This window comes from Salminus brasiliensis, chromosome 1, assembly GCF_030463535.1.
Source record: "Salminus brasiliensis chromosome 1, fSalBra1.hap2, whole genome shotgun sequence".
Classification (NCBI taxonomy): Eukaryota; Metazoa; Chordata; class Actinopteri; order Characiformes; family Bryconidae; genus Salminus; species Salminus brasiliensis.
Window position 1 is genome coordinate 57,486,316 of NC_132878.1, and position 15,377 is coordinate 57,501,692.

Genomic DNA, 15,377 nt, shown 5'->3' on the forward strand with positions numbered 1-15,377 from the left:
ACTCACACACACGTGCAGAGACACACACACGCAGAAACTACAAGGGCCCCCAGCCCTCCTCAAACCGCAGGCACACTCCTTCATCACCTCTACACCCGTATGAAAGCAGTGTGACTCCTTACAGAGCGCCATCAGTATTTCCTGAAGTGAAATGATGCAGCCCTGATATGCACACAGGTTATGCAGAATACGCACACACACACACACTCACACACAGACAGACACACAGATTGAGCTTCTTATCACACTCATATTTGCTTTTCTACAAAGTACATGAAATCATTAATGCTACTGAGGTCGCACTTCTGCACACCAATAGACAGCATAATATCTGTGTAGGAGCCAAATTTAACACATTTCAAAGAAAAAATGTAATATTAATATATGTAACATTTTTTTTAATTAATAAATTCATAAAATTAAATGCATAAAAATTAAAACACAGTCAGTGTTAAAAGCAGGAAAAATGGGCAGGTGTACGAATTTCAGTGTTGAGCCTCTGACAAGAGCCCAATTATCATAGCTAAACGACTGGGTCAGAATATCTCAAAAATCTCAGACAGATCTTGTGTGTTTTTTCTGGTATTCTCGGGGTTGTACCTACTAAAAGTGGTCCAAGAAAGGACAGTCGGTGAACTGGTGACTCGGTCATGGGCACCTAAGGATCATTGATGCGATCCATAGAGGTCCCACCTCACAACTTACAGGGCATCTGCTGCTAACGACTCCATGCCAGATACCACAGGATGCCTTCAGAGGTCTTGTGGAGTCCATGCCCTTATTCTGTATGAAGTGTAAGAGACGCAGCGGATTTACCTTTATAGCTTTACTCTTTACCTTGTAATCAAGAGGAGAGAGGAAAAGCACACAAGCGTACATTAACTCTGGGCTAACATATGAATCTGTGTCTAGCACATTACTGTTACATAACGTACTTGTAATGATAGATGCTCTTAGAAACTGAAAACGTAACTGAGGTTGGGATTTTGTGACTCATTAGAAAGCTAGTCATTATCTACGCATGTGTAATAAGAATCTTCTAAGCTCAAACTTAAACTTAACCCTAACTTAATGAAAAACTACAAAGTTAGGACTATTTTGTTACCCTATTTTGTGTTTGCGGTTTCTACAATGCAGAGGTCTTTTTGGTGCAGAAAATGTACAAAAACCAACAAACACGCACACACAGACATTCTGCTGGCACCTACTCCTGGAGCCCCAGCATGGCGGCCCTTTGCTGCCTGGCCCGGGCCTGCGTCTGCCTCTGTTTTTCTCCCTTCTCTTCTCTTGTTTGGATTGGTTTTATGTGCGCAGTTCCCATTGTAAATGCAGCCCTAAGTGAGGTCTAAGCTGAGTGAAACTGACACTTTTTTTCATTTGCTGTAAGGTTAAATAATGTCTATGGGTCTTGTGTGGTCTACAGAGTAGAGGCTGTTGAACAAAGGCCAGATATATTCGTTTTTACTGTCTCAGCAACAACTTCAGCCATTGTTATTGCTGTAAGCCAGTTATTCCTCCCATTCAACATGCTGATGTGTCAAAGTGTCAAAACAATGAGAGTAATATGCTGGATTGTGTTAAACTGCAAGTAAAACCTTTGAGAGCAGCACCTGGCCTCCCCTAATCCCCATACGCTGCAACACTGGACTTCTGTCATTATTCATGTGGAGACACGTACAACACAAAGATCGTTCTGAACGTGTTACAAAGCATGACAGTCCGACATACGGTCCAATAATTACATGGGGGCCTCCAGCGCAAGTGTGTTGGTTTAACCAGCCCCGCCCAATCTATTAGTTCAAATGACTTTTAATGAGTGCTATTAGGAGTTACAGCAAAGCCTGAGTTACCCCCGAATGACTGCACACACACACACAGGCAATGAGTGTCGCTGGCCAAGAGGCAAAAGCCATAACCCTACAGGCATTTTTCAGACTCCTGACAAGACTAAACAGCATGGACATAAATCACTTCACAAAACACAGCCAGACAAAAACACAATTATGCTATCATTGAGAAAAAAGTGTATCCCAGTGTCTTTGGATTTCAGACCTTAGTATGCTAAATGCCTAAAATACACAAAAAGTGGTGCACTGAATGTACTTAAATACTCTTAATATATTACATCATACTCAATTCTTCCAGTCAACATACTTACATACAAAACAATTGTGTGTTAATGCACTGTATTCAAGAAAAAAATGTGCACAAATTGGAAACAAGCCACAAGCAAAAACCTTGTATCTTTAAAATGGCAACTTTACACATAAAGGAAAGACTTTTCTAAACTCTTAATGACAATCAGTGTAAAAATATGTTATCCCAAGACATCTATTCAGCCTGAAATTCTGACACAATGTAAAGAACACCTGCCAAATTCAGGTTGTGTCAGAAAGTGAAAAAACAGATACAAGGTTTTCGTGTGACAGCGAAGAAATGCAAACTAATAGCCTAAATCAGCCCAAGGCAGAGATATGCAAAGACCTAGAATGACAAATTAAGTCTTTAACCAAAAGAATGGTGTCAGTGTGCACTGGTATGTTTATGACAGCAGGTTTTCAACACTCACACCGCCTTGCCCTTTCACTCACTCACACACACAAGCATGCTGCACCGGCGGTCCTCACCCCTGAAGGGTTCATCTGGCACCCATCAGGGTCTATTAAACACATAAACACATTAATAATGCATAGACTGTGCTGAACTAATATCTGCTACATATTCAGCTAAGGTTGAGGCCCCTGCAGACAGACAAGGGGAGAGAAAGCCTAAATGAACAGCTTCAGTATTAGGACGCGGAGGCCCGTGACATAATGAGCAAGCGATATTTTGACTGAAAATGAAACTTTTTGTAGAAAAACATGCACACGCTGTACCTAAATCATACATAAATGCTCGAAAGCATAACACATATAATTGGCAACAAGTGAATCATTAGAGGTGTTCTTTCAGGTGCTTGCTCTGTGCAAATTTTCTGACAGTACACTGTTAGCATTGTCTGACTTGGTGAGCTGGGCCTCTTCCTTAATTGCCCTCTCATTAACACCAATTGGAGGTTTAATGATGCAGAATCCCAGTGTTAAGGAAGTGCTGAAATACGACATTATTATGAGGGCACATGTGCCTTTCCAAACCAATGATCAGAATCACTGACCCGCTCCTTTCTGACCACTACCTACTGCTTCGTCCATACCTAATTAGTGCTACTGACTTATTAGAGCAACACATCGTGTTTCCAGGGTCGGCTGCCTCTGACAACAGTAGTATGCACTCCCTCTACGCACGGCTACTGAAAGGTGCCCACTCTCTGGCAGCATAATACTAACTATAATAATAAAAAGGCTTCTGAGTTCTGAACATATCTCAATGTCCTCTGAACTTCTCATCTGTTACCGGTCACAATAACACGGGAGTCGACGGCCTCTCGAAACTACACTTCAAGATGGGGCAGATGCATAGGAAGTCTTCAACATCAAAGAAAAGTTCCGCAATTGCTAGGGGCCTGTTTTAATACAATGAAGAATCAAGACCATACAGCCAGTGTGCCCAAGTGCCTTCAAATACCAGGACCATATGTGTTCATTGAGACTGCAGTCAGAGAGAGGCAAGGGGAGCGAAATGTTGCTCGCGATGTGATAGGGTTGATTCCTATGCCAAGATGAGAGTATATATTTTTTTCGAGATAAAATAAAACAGCTGCTCTCCAGACCAGTCGGCACTGAGAACCGTAGTCAAGTCCTTTTTCTCCCGCTGTATTTTATAAGGCCTGTTAAAATGAGCTGATGTTAGCACAATGGCACCCCAAAGGAGCCTCTGTGCAGTCTACTCCCACACCTCACCCCGACACTGACAACACGTTAAAGGCGAATTCTATCATTCTTTCCAAAATTCCTGCATAATTAAATCTTTCAATCATAAACAAAGTCGTTCAGAGTGGACTGAAGTCAAATGTGCCATTGCTGAAAAACTTGTGGAGTGGAACTGTTCATTGTGATGGAGACAGGAACCAGACGCCTGAGGCGGTATTGCCTCTTAAAGCTTCCTGATAGGAAGTTAATGCACAAAATGTTGGGAATATATTGCCTGATGTTGTGAGACATTGTTTTAACGATAGTTCTGTGAGAAAGTTTGGGCCCAAGATGTCCATCCATCCATCCATCCATCCATCTTTTTATCCTTTTTTCTGGACAAGGTCACGGTAAGTCTGAAGTCTACCTTTAAATCGTAGGTGCAAGACAGGAATATTTAGCCATGTTGTGCCACCCTTAAAAAGTTAACGGTAGAAACATATATGCATGGTTTTGTAGGATCACTGACATTCAGTATAGTAAATAAAATGGCTATGTTTGCATTGTAGGTTCCCAGCACCAGAACCACTATTTCTGGATGACTCTGAATGGTTTTGTTTACATCTCATTGATTTAATGATGCAGAAATGTTGAAACACTGCTGGGATTCTCTTTGCAAGATCACACTGACGGGCTTGTGAATTACCAGACACAACAAGTCATTTTAAACATAAAATATGGTTAACTAATGAAGAATGCTGTTAAGACTGAGGTTAGAAGCCATTGTCTTTTCCACAGCGCTTCACTAAAAAGGGAGGATTCTCTATCTGCCACGTCTGTAGTTACCAGACAATGACTTCCTGGTATTTAGAAAGCACGAAAAAAAAAAAGAAAAAAAAAAGCTGACTCCAAACAAACTTCAGCATCTGCCCACTGGCTTCTTTTAATCATGAAAACAGAAGACATTGTCTTTTTTCTAAATCCAGGCAAATAGCAATATAATAGTGGTAGTAGGATGTTTGCTACAGGTGCGCTATACAGAGGCTGTGCAGATGTCTTAATATGAGCATTCCTTTAAACTCTAAGGACCTGTCAGCATATCCAGACTTTCATACCTCCTCATTCTCATTACTATAAGCCTTGCATGTCAGTTTCACAGTAGTTGGATAATACTTTACTGGATTATGAACCTTAAGGACCTCAATAAACCTTTCAAATAAACAGTCACTGTAAGGAATTAATTGTTTCAAACTGTCTTTAAACAGTCTAGCCAATGGCTATTCATCAGACCTTTCAGCCAATGTCAAAGGCTTCCTATTTCTAAAAATCTAAACCAACCGAGACGCAGATGGTGGAGGACTGAAAAGGTATACAAATTCAATGACCACAAACATGTAATGAAGCAGAACCACAGTGTAAGAGGAAGGTGTGTGTGAAGACAGAATGCAGATATGTGGTTAGAGGAAGCACTGTGTAATATTGAGGGGCCACTCACTCCTTGGCTCGCGCGGTCCGTCCACGGTCACCTTAATGGCTCTGTGGTAAGTGGCCACTTGCGGTGGATTTGTGAACACTGTAATCGTCAGGGTGAAGCTCTTTCCTGTGCAAACACAAAAACATTTATGAGCTTAGCTGCTGACAGCAAAAACACCCATACATTTTGCATCGCTAAATGAGCCTTCACCAGTGGAACCAGGGATATAAAGGTAGCTTTCTGCTCAATTAAAATTGTATTTCTTCATTTGGGAGAATCCCTATTCTAGACCTAAGAAGGAGCAGCCTAACTAAGGATTATACAGCATTACAGAGTGCCATTCACATCAGCAAGCCTGGCTCATCGGTCAACTTCCCTAAACAAGCCTCCCAGACAAATTGTAGTCTCGTGGGGTTTCAGATGGGAATGCAGAAGATTAACATGGAGGTCTAACAGATCGTTCTCAGAAACAGTATTGGTTGGTTGAGGAGAGAGGGAGAAGTGGGTGGAATGCCATGGCAACGCTGAGACACATCTGGCACAGCACTTGTAATCTCAACACCAACTCTGCATTCTCAGAGATCTGTCTTCAAATACTGAAACAAAACAACAACTTGAAACGCTTCTGGCAGACTTCTGAAATCTGGATAGGCTGAATGTGATCATTTTTATTTGCACTATGGCTTAACGGAAGCCATTTATGTGTCAGACAGGGATTCTCAGCAACCCACAAATTCTGACAGTCCATAATATTGGTATGGACTACAGCATACAAATTTTAATAACTTAACTTTCAAGAAATTTGAGCTCTCAGATCATTTGTACCAACAGGGCTGAATAGCCCAGGGACAGCTTGTGAGAACTGCTGGGAGGATTGCTAGAAAGGCTGCACTGTTCTACTGTGCAGCAACACCTGCACAAATACAGCCTTCATTGAAGAGTCCTTAAAAATAAACTCTCCTGCATCCTCCATACAAAACTCAATGTCAGACGTTTTCATATATACATATTAACAAGCCTGATGCATTTTAGAAACATGCCCTGTGGCTCTTAAACTCAAACGAACAGCAGAAACTCAACAGAGGCAGAGCTTAATTAGCACATTTCTCTGTTAATTATCTTATATGCACACACATATACATGTGTATATATTGAAATTCATAGCTTATTCATAGCCTCTTAATAAATATTCTTCACTAAATATATTCTTCACCATTCCTCACTTAATAATGCTCTTTAAGGAGTGTGTATCTAACATGCATCTGGAATTTCTCTTGTCCCAGTAAGGAATGCACACAAACCTGCAACTTAAAGAACATGCCATGTCTTCCACTGCTGTGATGTGGTTTTTACAGCGGTGTGGACTTGTAACCAACATGGTAAGTACACTCACTAGCTGTATTATTCAGAGAATGTTGTGTGTCCCCATGTGACAGCTCAACCCAATTACACATCCTACCTTGAGAAGCACTTAGATGCAGGATGTGTGCTAGCACGGGACAGGTGTAGGCAGTCAGAAAGATAAATAGAAATCATTGGCCAACATGAAAAACTACAAAGGTACAGTGCACACTTATTGTGTAAACCCCTCTTATCTTGTGTCAACAAAGCATCCTTCACATAATCTAATCTACTTACACATCCTCTTGTGTAAACATCAGTAAATAGGCATTAAGTGGATCAGACCTGATAATTACATACAGGAGACAACCTGGCTTTACCCTAGTAAACTCTGATGACAGCTCAATGATAGCTGTGCTGCTGCCAACACAAAGCTGCCAAGAGGCTGACAGTCAAAGACTCGAAAATAAATGATCTAAAAAAGATCCACCTAAACGTTTCAAATGTCGCCAAGTCATGATATGGTTACCATATGGTTATTGTTATGATAAGGCCATAAGGGTTACCAACCTCTTCCACTGCGGCCCACAAAGCGCAGGTCATTGAAGCGAGCCACCTGGTTCTTCATCACACCTGAGGCGTTCCGCAGCTCGGCCGAGTAATTCTCATCGTTTCCAGCCATCACTGTGACCACAGTGCCATCAGGAACCTCTCCCAGAGCCACTACCTGCAGGGAGACAGCACTGAATGCAGTGATGAACACTTTCGATGAAACAATGTGTCACATAAGGAGCGGTAGTAGCTGCTTGGTTCTATGTGAATTTCATTTAATCTAGTGTATATTTATAAAAAGAAATAAAAAGGCTTTTGACTGTGTTAAAGGTTTAAAATTGAATGGATTATATAAGTGGACTACATACATATGTTCAAAGCATACACTGATACAGTGACATGCAAATGTTTGGACATCCTGGTCAACATTTCTGTTACTGTGACGATCTAAGCAAGTAGAAGATGAACTGATCTCCAAAAAGGTATAGACTTAAAAAGTTAAAGAAGTCTTCTGGAAGATCAAGAAAAATTTCTGAGAGAACTGCTTATTTTGATTGGCAAATTAAAACCTGTGTTCCTTCAGAAGGATTTGGCAGACTCTGAAGTGGTGGTGCACTTTTTTACTGTGCAGTGGCACCTGCACAAATATGACCATCGCCTTTCCAGTGTCACCACACCATTTTTTTTTTTTAAAAGGAACCGAGTCTGATGCATTGAATTCTATTAAATACCAGGAAATTCTGAACTCTGACATTACGCTGTCTGTAAAAAAAGCAGAAGATAAAAAGAGGACGGCTTCTAAAGTAGGATGATAATCATCATCATCAACCTACACACACCTTAAAGACCACCATGACCTCTCAGGAGGCACAAGCTGAAGGTTTTGCCATGGCCCTCATGGTCCCTCAACCTAAACATCATCATAAATGTGTGGAAAGACCTCAAAAGAGCAGTGCACCAGGATGGCCCAACAATCTCACAAGACTAGAAGCTTTTTGCTGGATAAATGGGCAAAAGCAAGAAAGGAAAGACTTTTAACTGGCTACAAAAAGTGTTTACAAGCTGTGATACTTGCCAAAGGAGTGTTACAAAGTGCTGACCATGTAGGATGCCCATACTTTTGCTTTAGGCCATTTTCCTTTTTTGTTATTTTGAAACTATTTTTTTTTTTGCAGTGTGTGCAATACTACACTAAAAACAAGTTTTCTTTTTTGTTTATTTTTATTTACATATACAGCGCTATATATCTATATCTATCTATCTATCCATCTATCTATCTATCTATCTATCTATCTATATATATATTATATAATTTATCTAACTACATAAACAAGATTACATTTCTAAATATCTTATAAATATCTTAAAAGGATGCCTAAAGTGCCCTTTCACATTTCCAAAAATACAAGCTTAATGTAAATGTTGTTCAGACAACAGGCTGTGTGTTAGGCAAGTCACGTGATACAAACTTCTCATTTCCATCCACTTTTAATAAAGATTTAACAGTACACAACCAACATTAATAATCCTGGAAATTGATTTAACCCAAATGTATGTCCCATGTTAGACTAGAATAAGTGATGAAACGTCTCATCTGTGATCTGTGTTTGTGGTCATATTTTAATAGAAAATGCAATTTCACAAACAGGATTAGAAGCCATAGATCACTGAGGAGAAACACATGTGCAGTCCAGACTGGCTCTGCTCACTGGGCTTCTCCCACTTTCAGATAAGATCATTTAATTCGACAAACGAAAATACTGCTGTTTTGTGGTAAAAAAAAAAAAAAAAAAAACTCAAATAAAATTCAATAATAAAAAAGCAACTCCGACCGCAATCCAATAAAAGACGCAATGCTACACAAAACCACACACATCTGATAAAAGAACGCGCTGTTTCGTAACTGTGTATAGACATTAAGGTAGCTACACATTAATATGAGTGATCTGCGGTTAGGACGGATAATTAACTGGCTGAGGGGGGAAGACCACGGAGACGCGCCCGAGATCACAGGTGAACCGAGGCTCCGGGGCACCAAAAAACCCCCAAATATAACAAGAAATACAATAAAAAAAATCTGATCAGTCTTAATACTTCTAACAAGCTGATTTTACATGGCTTATCATTTTGCTACACGCACAACTTAGCTGGTGCGAATCGGCCACATAGCTTCATGTACCAAAGCGCCCGACAAAATGAGCTGCAGCCTCTCCTTTAAAAGTGTCTAACATTTTACCATTTCCACCTATTTCTATTTCTTTAAAATGTCCCAAGACAATGATTTAAAATGCGAGGCTTACCTTGAAGGCGACTGGCAAAGTTTTGTTACACCTCCAGTGAGAGGGCAGCACGGAGCAGAGGAAGTTCGGGCTGTCCGTGCGGACCAGCTCGGCCGGGTGGTCGGCGATGATCTCGGCCATGGAGCGGTTGTCAGCGGGCCGGAGCCTCGGTCCCGACGCGTCCTGCTGCCCTGCGCTCGGGTTCCCCTCGTTCATCTTCACCGGCACCGGCTGCAGACTGCTGGACGGGGGGCTGAACCTCCGGCTGGCGCTCGGATCTACGGGAATGCGCATCACAGCAGTCCAGAGTCAGCGGAGAGAAGGTAAGGCGACCAGGGGACTCAGCCAAGGGCGAGACTATAGCCTAGCTGCTGTCCTCTAAAGTACGGCGGCGGACTGAACTCGGGCTGGCTGGGTAAGCAGCGATTTAGCTAGCAGCCGTGCCAGTCAGCCTCAAATGAGCTTCGGAAGTGCTGCGGGTGTCGAAACGCGCGCGCGCGCACACACACACACACACACACACACACACTTAGCTAACTTACTCACTCACTCGCTCGCTCACACACGCACACACTCTCTCTCTCTCACACACATACACAGACACACACACGCTACCCTCACGACGACGAAACGTCCACTATGAGATTAACCAGCTGTATTATAGGTATTAAAATAAGCGTCGTGTCTGTAACTGTCGCGCGGCACCTCTTGTTACCTTGCAGACTTCTGAAGTTACAATTTTTAACGGAATAAATGCTTCGTTAAAAAAATGACAATAGCCTTTTAATTTATTAATTAAAAGCAGACTCCTGAAGTCCAGGTTGTTTAGTCCAGCGCAGTGTTTTTCTGACGGTTCATGCCGCTCTCCTGCCTGTGTTGCTAACTCCCATTAGCCGCCTCTTGGCGCCTCGCCTTCTCTGTCCTCGTTTCAGGTTGAACAGGTAGTCTAGCTAAACTCGCAGTGTGGGGTTGAGCTCGCTATAACTCAGCAAAATGAAGAAGGTCGGTGAAATAATGAAAAAAAAAAAGAGTGTTTGTTGCCTCCAGTGCGGTTAGCCTTTGAAGGCGAGGGTTTCTGTGCTTTGCTCTTTTGTGGGTTACAGTTTCAGTCCAGGCCCTCATCAGCCTGATGGCACTCCAACACTTGGTGCCTGAAGTCACAGGAGGGCTAAAGCAGAAACGCCTTCAACTATACAATGACAGTCTGACTCAGTGCTAATGTTAGGGGGCAGTGTCACATTTCTGTAAAGATAGGTCAAATATCCTGCTGCTAATTAGCTGTTAGGTTTATTAATTGCTCATCAGGCTGCTGAAAACGCACTGGAATGCAGGTCATTAAAATCTGTGGTTACATATACATCGATCAGCCATGACAATAAAACCACCTACTTAATATTGTGTATGCCCCCCTCGTGCAATCAAAACAGCTCTGATCTGTCGAGGCAAAGACTCCACAAGACCTCTGAAGGTGTCCTGTGCTACATTACACTCCAATCCTTCTAAGTCCTGTGAGCTGTGAGATCAGGCCTCCATGGATCACATCTGTGAGCGCTGGGTGCTCATGACCCTGTCGCTGCTTTACCCGTTGTCCTTCATTGCAGCACTCTTTCTGACAGGTAGTCTACTGGCCACTACATACCGAGAACACCCCACAAAAGCTGCCCGATGTTTTGCCGATGCTCTGACCCAGTTGTCAAAATGTCACAATTTGTCACCCAGATCCTTGTGCTTGTCCGTTTGTCCTGCTTGTGACACTTCACCTTCAGAACTGACTGTTCACTTGCTGCCTAACAAATCCCACCCTATTGACCGGCTGCCAGTGTACCCAGAAAATCTATATAATTCAGTGGTTTTAATGTTATGGCTAATCACAACCTGAGGGGCAAAATTGTGTTGTTGTGCATTTTATTAAAATGCAGCGTCTTGAAATATTTGAAGTACACAAATCCAAAGCAGTGTTCAGAATCCAAATAGGAAAACACATCATCAGTATGTACAGGCACGATTTGGACATTTTCTTGGTGTAGGTCCAACATACAACAAGTAACATTTCAGATAAAGAAAATAAAGACATACAATGTTAATGAAACTAGAGAAAACCACATGTCGGCTTGGAAGCTCCCGTTCATCAATTTCTCTGAACGGATAGGTGGGCTGAATCTATCCCTGCGGGCTCTGTACTAGCAACCTCAGCTAAATCTTAGCTGCATGTCCTAGTGTGATCATTTTTTTCTGTGCAAAAATAGTTTTCTTATTAGGACTGTTAATTAATAAATATAATTCAAATCCTTTTCAAAAATTAACAGCTTAAACCACAATTAATCCCATCTTATCTAGCCTAGATGTTTGATTTCTTAAAAAAGCGGTGTAGTTTATTATGGCGGACAAAATAAGCACCATTATAAAATATTTATTTAGTAACTGTATTTTAATTATGTTACTGAATAAATTACGCAATAGTGGCATTAAAAAATATGCTAACGTGTTATTAACACAATATCTTTAACAGCCATATTATTTATTATTAAAATACAAATTTTTTTAGTATTGTTAATTTTGTAGTTGTGAGGAGATACAATTCACAAACTAAAACAATTCACTAGTAAAATGATTTCAAATGCAAAATGATGAAAAGTGGTTTCAAGAGGTCAGCTGAATGTCCATCACTTGTTAATGTTAAAATTTCAAACTTGTCTGTTGCTGTTAACAAATAATGAACCTCATTTTTCTGACGCCCAAACAGAACAGGGCTTTTTTGGAGACGTCAGGCCCAGCCAGACAGATCAGATCAGAGGGTGTGAGTAAAACAGAGAGGAGTGACACAGTAACAGAACAATGACAGTCCATACAGCCTGTGTGATTTAGTGTGAAGAGACGACCACCCTTTTCTCCATGGTACTGTAGATGGCAATCTCTCTCCTCATTAGAAAGCACTGCTACCATTATCTTTCTCACACACTTCAGCTGTTGATCACGCTCACTAGCCCATCTCTCAAAGCCTCACACCACAGTCCTGCTCTGTATACATAAACAGCATGTAAAAGTATCTACTTCCCTCTGCTGCAATTGACTCTTGGGTTTTACCTGCATTTTACTTCATTTCACATAGACCTTTAGAGAAACGCACCGGGCATAATCCCTACAGCCGCAGCCTTCAGGTTAGATTTCCTTTGCAGAGAGCTGAAAGATGACATAGAATTCCAGCCTTCACAGGCAAATGATCTGGGAGGCCACAGTGACTACATTATATGTTTTAACCCCTTGACCCCTTGCCTTATAATCCGGTTATTAAACATATTTTTCAGTAACTGTTATGGATTATTTGGTAGCTGCTGTGAAATGAATTTATTTGTTATGAAGTTATGAGAGTAAAGAGCTGAAGTGCAGGTCCCTATACAGACTTTAAAGGGAAATGTCCACTGATTGTTTCAATTTCTACCTAATTAAACTGTAAACAGAGTCATTCAGCAAAGCGGTTTCATGTGAAAAACTCAGTTGTGAAGAAACTACAGAAGCAGTCACAGAAGTGTTCACATTGAAGGTGAATGGAACCAGACGTTGCAAGAGGGTAATGACTTTGTTTTCTGGTTACAATTGAAATAATAATATAAAATAATAAAAAAGGCTTAACTCTATTCCCTTATTTAAAAAGGCTTGCATTTCTCGCTCCTGTAACATAAGACTAACTCATTGTTTTCCACTAATTGACTGAATAATACGCATATTATAATCCTAAGAATTCAGAGGTTACTGTAAAATCCGTTTTTAACCTGGAACAGTTGGTCTGTATGGCCAAGAGATCCTTACATATACTGTGTATATGTGCGTGTGTGTGTGTATGTGTGTGTGTCTGTCTTAGGATGTGGGAGGGATAGAAAAAGTCTCACTCACATATGGCACATCGTTATGATGGAGGGAGAAAAAGAGGCCTATTGAATTACACCGCCTCTCCTTCTGCCCAGAACATCAAAAAATACGGACCAGTGTGGCCAACATTTAAAAGATGAACTTTAAATTTATGGACAGATAAATCAGTACACGTGTAATTAAAGTCGTAATGGTATTAAACATATCCATGCTAAAATTGCACTGTGTATTATTCAAACAGTCTGGGGGCTCAGGTTTGCCTGCTTATTGCTTTCTCCATCATTTAGTCGTTTGGGGGCAAGAAGAGCAGCCTGGTGCCTAGTGGAAAAAGCTGTAGTTTAATGTGGCCGCTTCTAGGACGGTGCAGCTAGCCATCACTCACTGGAATGCTAGCTCGCTTGCTCACTGTTGAATGTGATTTATCTTTATAAATGTGCTAGTATCGTGACAATCAAAAAAAAAGCAATGGTGCAAATAAAAGTTAATAGCAGGAACAGAGAGGCTGTCAACATGCCCAAACAGAGCCGTGTGTTAAGTCATACACAAAGAGATATCAAAGGGAATTTGTCACATCTGAATCCACTTTGCTGTACAGTATGGGCGCCATCTGCCAGCAATATCGGTGCGGGGTGTACGCACTTAATTTCAATCATTCACTGTGCCTCGAGACCAGGGGCTCTGCCCACTCCTTTCGGGCTCGCCGTTTGATGTTCTAATGAGCCGCGAGCAGCCCACACAGCTGGCTGGATAGGATGTGCCACAGAGGCGAGGGGTTGAAGCTGTTGAGCGTGAGCAAAGGACACAGGCTTACTGTTCACTGTTCATCACTTGGCTTTTTTTTGTGTGTGTGTGTGGGGGGGGGTGTGTTCCTTGAACCTTCATGTCTGAGTGAATCTGCCTCAAAAAACGAATGATGTGATATGCTTAGTTTGCACGGACAGAGTGTGAGAGCCCTTCCAGTTTCTGGATCTGGTGATGGCGTGATACAGCTCGAGCTGGAGATGACAGTATGATCTAGTGTGGCCAGCTCATCAAATAGGCATTCGCGGAACACTGCACTGAGTGAAACTACCAGTCACAGTAGGTTCAGACACAGCCAGACAAGTAGTTTGGGCCTTACAAACATTTCTGTTCCCCTCCCCTAGGGTGATCCACACCTTATTATAAGCGATGACACGAGACAAAGAAGCCATTGTTGACTGGTAATATAAACAAAAGGAGACACTGAGCTCCAGGGCTGTAATGATATCCAAATGACTCCAATTGAGATTCATAAAGCCCCAGGATTATGTAACGTGCTACATGAGTGTTTTTCTGTGTGTTTTTCTTTTTTTTTCTCTCTCTCCCTCTCTCGTCCTGCGTTCTTTCGTCGGTCTGGAGGAAAAATACAGCCACTTAAGTCCCTGGATCAAGGCTCCATTTCACAGTGGTGCATTTTTTGAGACACTTAATTATGGCTTTATGTGTGGAGCATTTTGATGGGGCCACAGAACCTTCCAGTTTCAAACAGTTACTTTCCATCCTTGGCAGGCAACAGAACATAGAGGAAGGGAGTCAGAGAGAGACAGAGAGGGAGAGAGAGAGAAAGAGAAATGACACATACACAGAAATCATATTCCTTACCTCATCAGGAAGACCTCCTCAACTCTTCTCAATCCCTAGATTTAATCTAAGCCTATAATTACTATTTGTCGCTGAATGGTTGGTGACATCATTGCAGGAGACAGCAGCGCGGCCTAAAAGCCCAACTTGCCAAGGTATGAATGAGTAAGGCAAAGGATCCGTCTACCCAGAAAATTACAACAAGGCTAGCAGGGATGGCATTAGTGAAGGCCCAGAAACAAGGCAGGACAGGGGAATTTCTATAAAGGGGGGTAAACGTGGAGAGGGGCGCACTCTGTGTGCCTTCCTCTGGCTGTTTTGGATGAGAGTGGCGTGCGGCATGGCAGCCTCGTCTGGAAATCAGAGTGGAGATGGAGGCTTGCTGTGGTGGGCGGGTAAAGGAGGGGGGTTGTGGGGTGGGGGGATTTGGCTACAAAGGCAATTTCCTTTTTGCTCTTATTGGCATGACTGTCT

General features: G+C 41.9%; 1 protein-coding gene across 5 annotated transcripts in view; it reads right to left on the reverse strand.

Moving 5' to 3' along the window:
• Positions 1-15,377, reverse strand: part of runx2b (RUNX family transcription factor 2b) — a 37,620-nt gene that overhangs the window by 11,027 nt on the left and 11,216 nt on the right. For 3 of the 5 annotated variants that reach the window (XM_072696735.1, XM_072696727.1, XM_072696720.1), the window contains exons 1-3: positions 9,456-9,728; positions 7,174-7,330; positions 5,284-5,388 (exon numbers count right to left, since the gene is read on the reverse strand). In XM_072696735.1, coding sequence (XP_072552836.1) covers positions 5,284-5,388; positions 7,174-7,330; positions 9,456-9,728 — 535 coding nt within the window. Of the gene's footprint in view, positions 1-5,283; positions 5,389-7,173; positions 7,331-9,455; positions 9,729-15,377 lie in introns of those variants that run through there. The other 2 variants (XM_072696703.1, XM_072696711.1) reach the window with 1 other exon arrangement.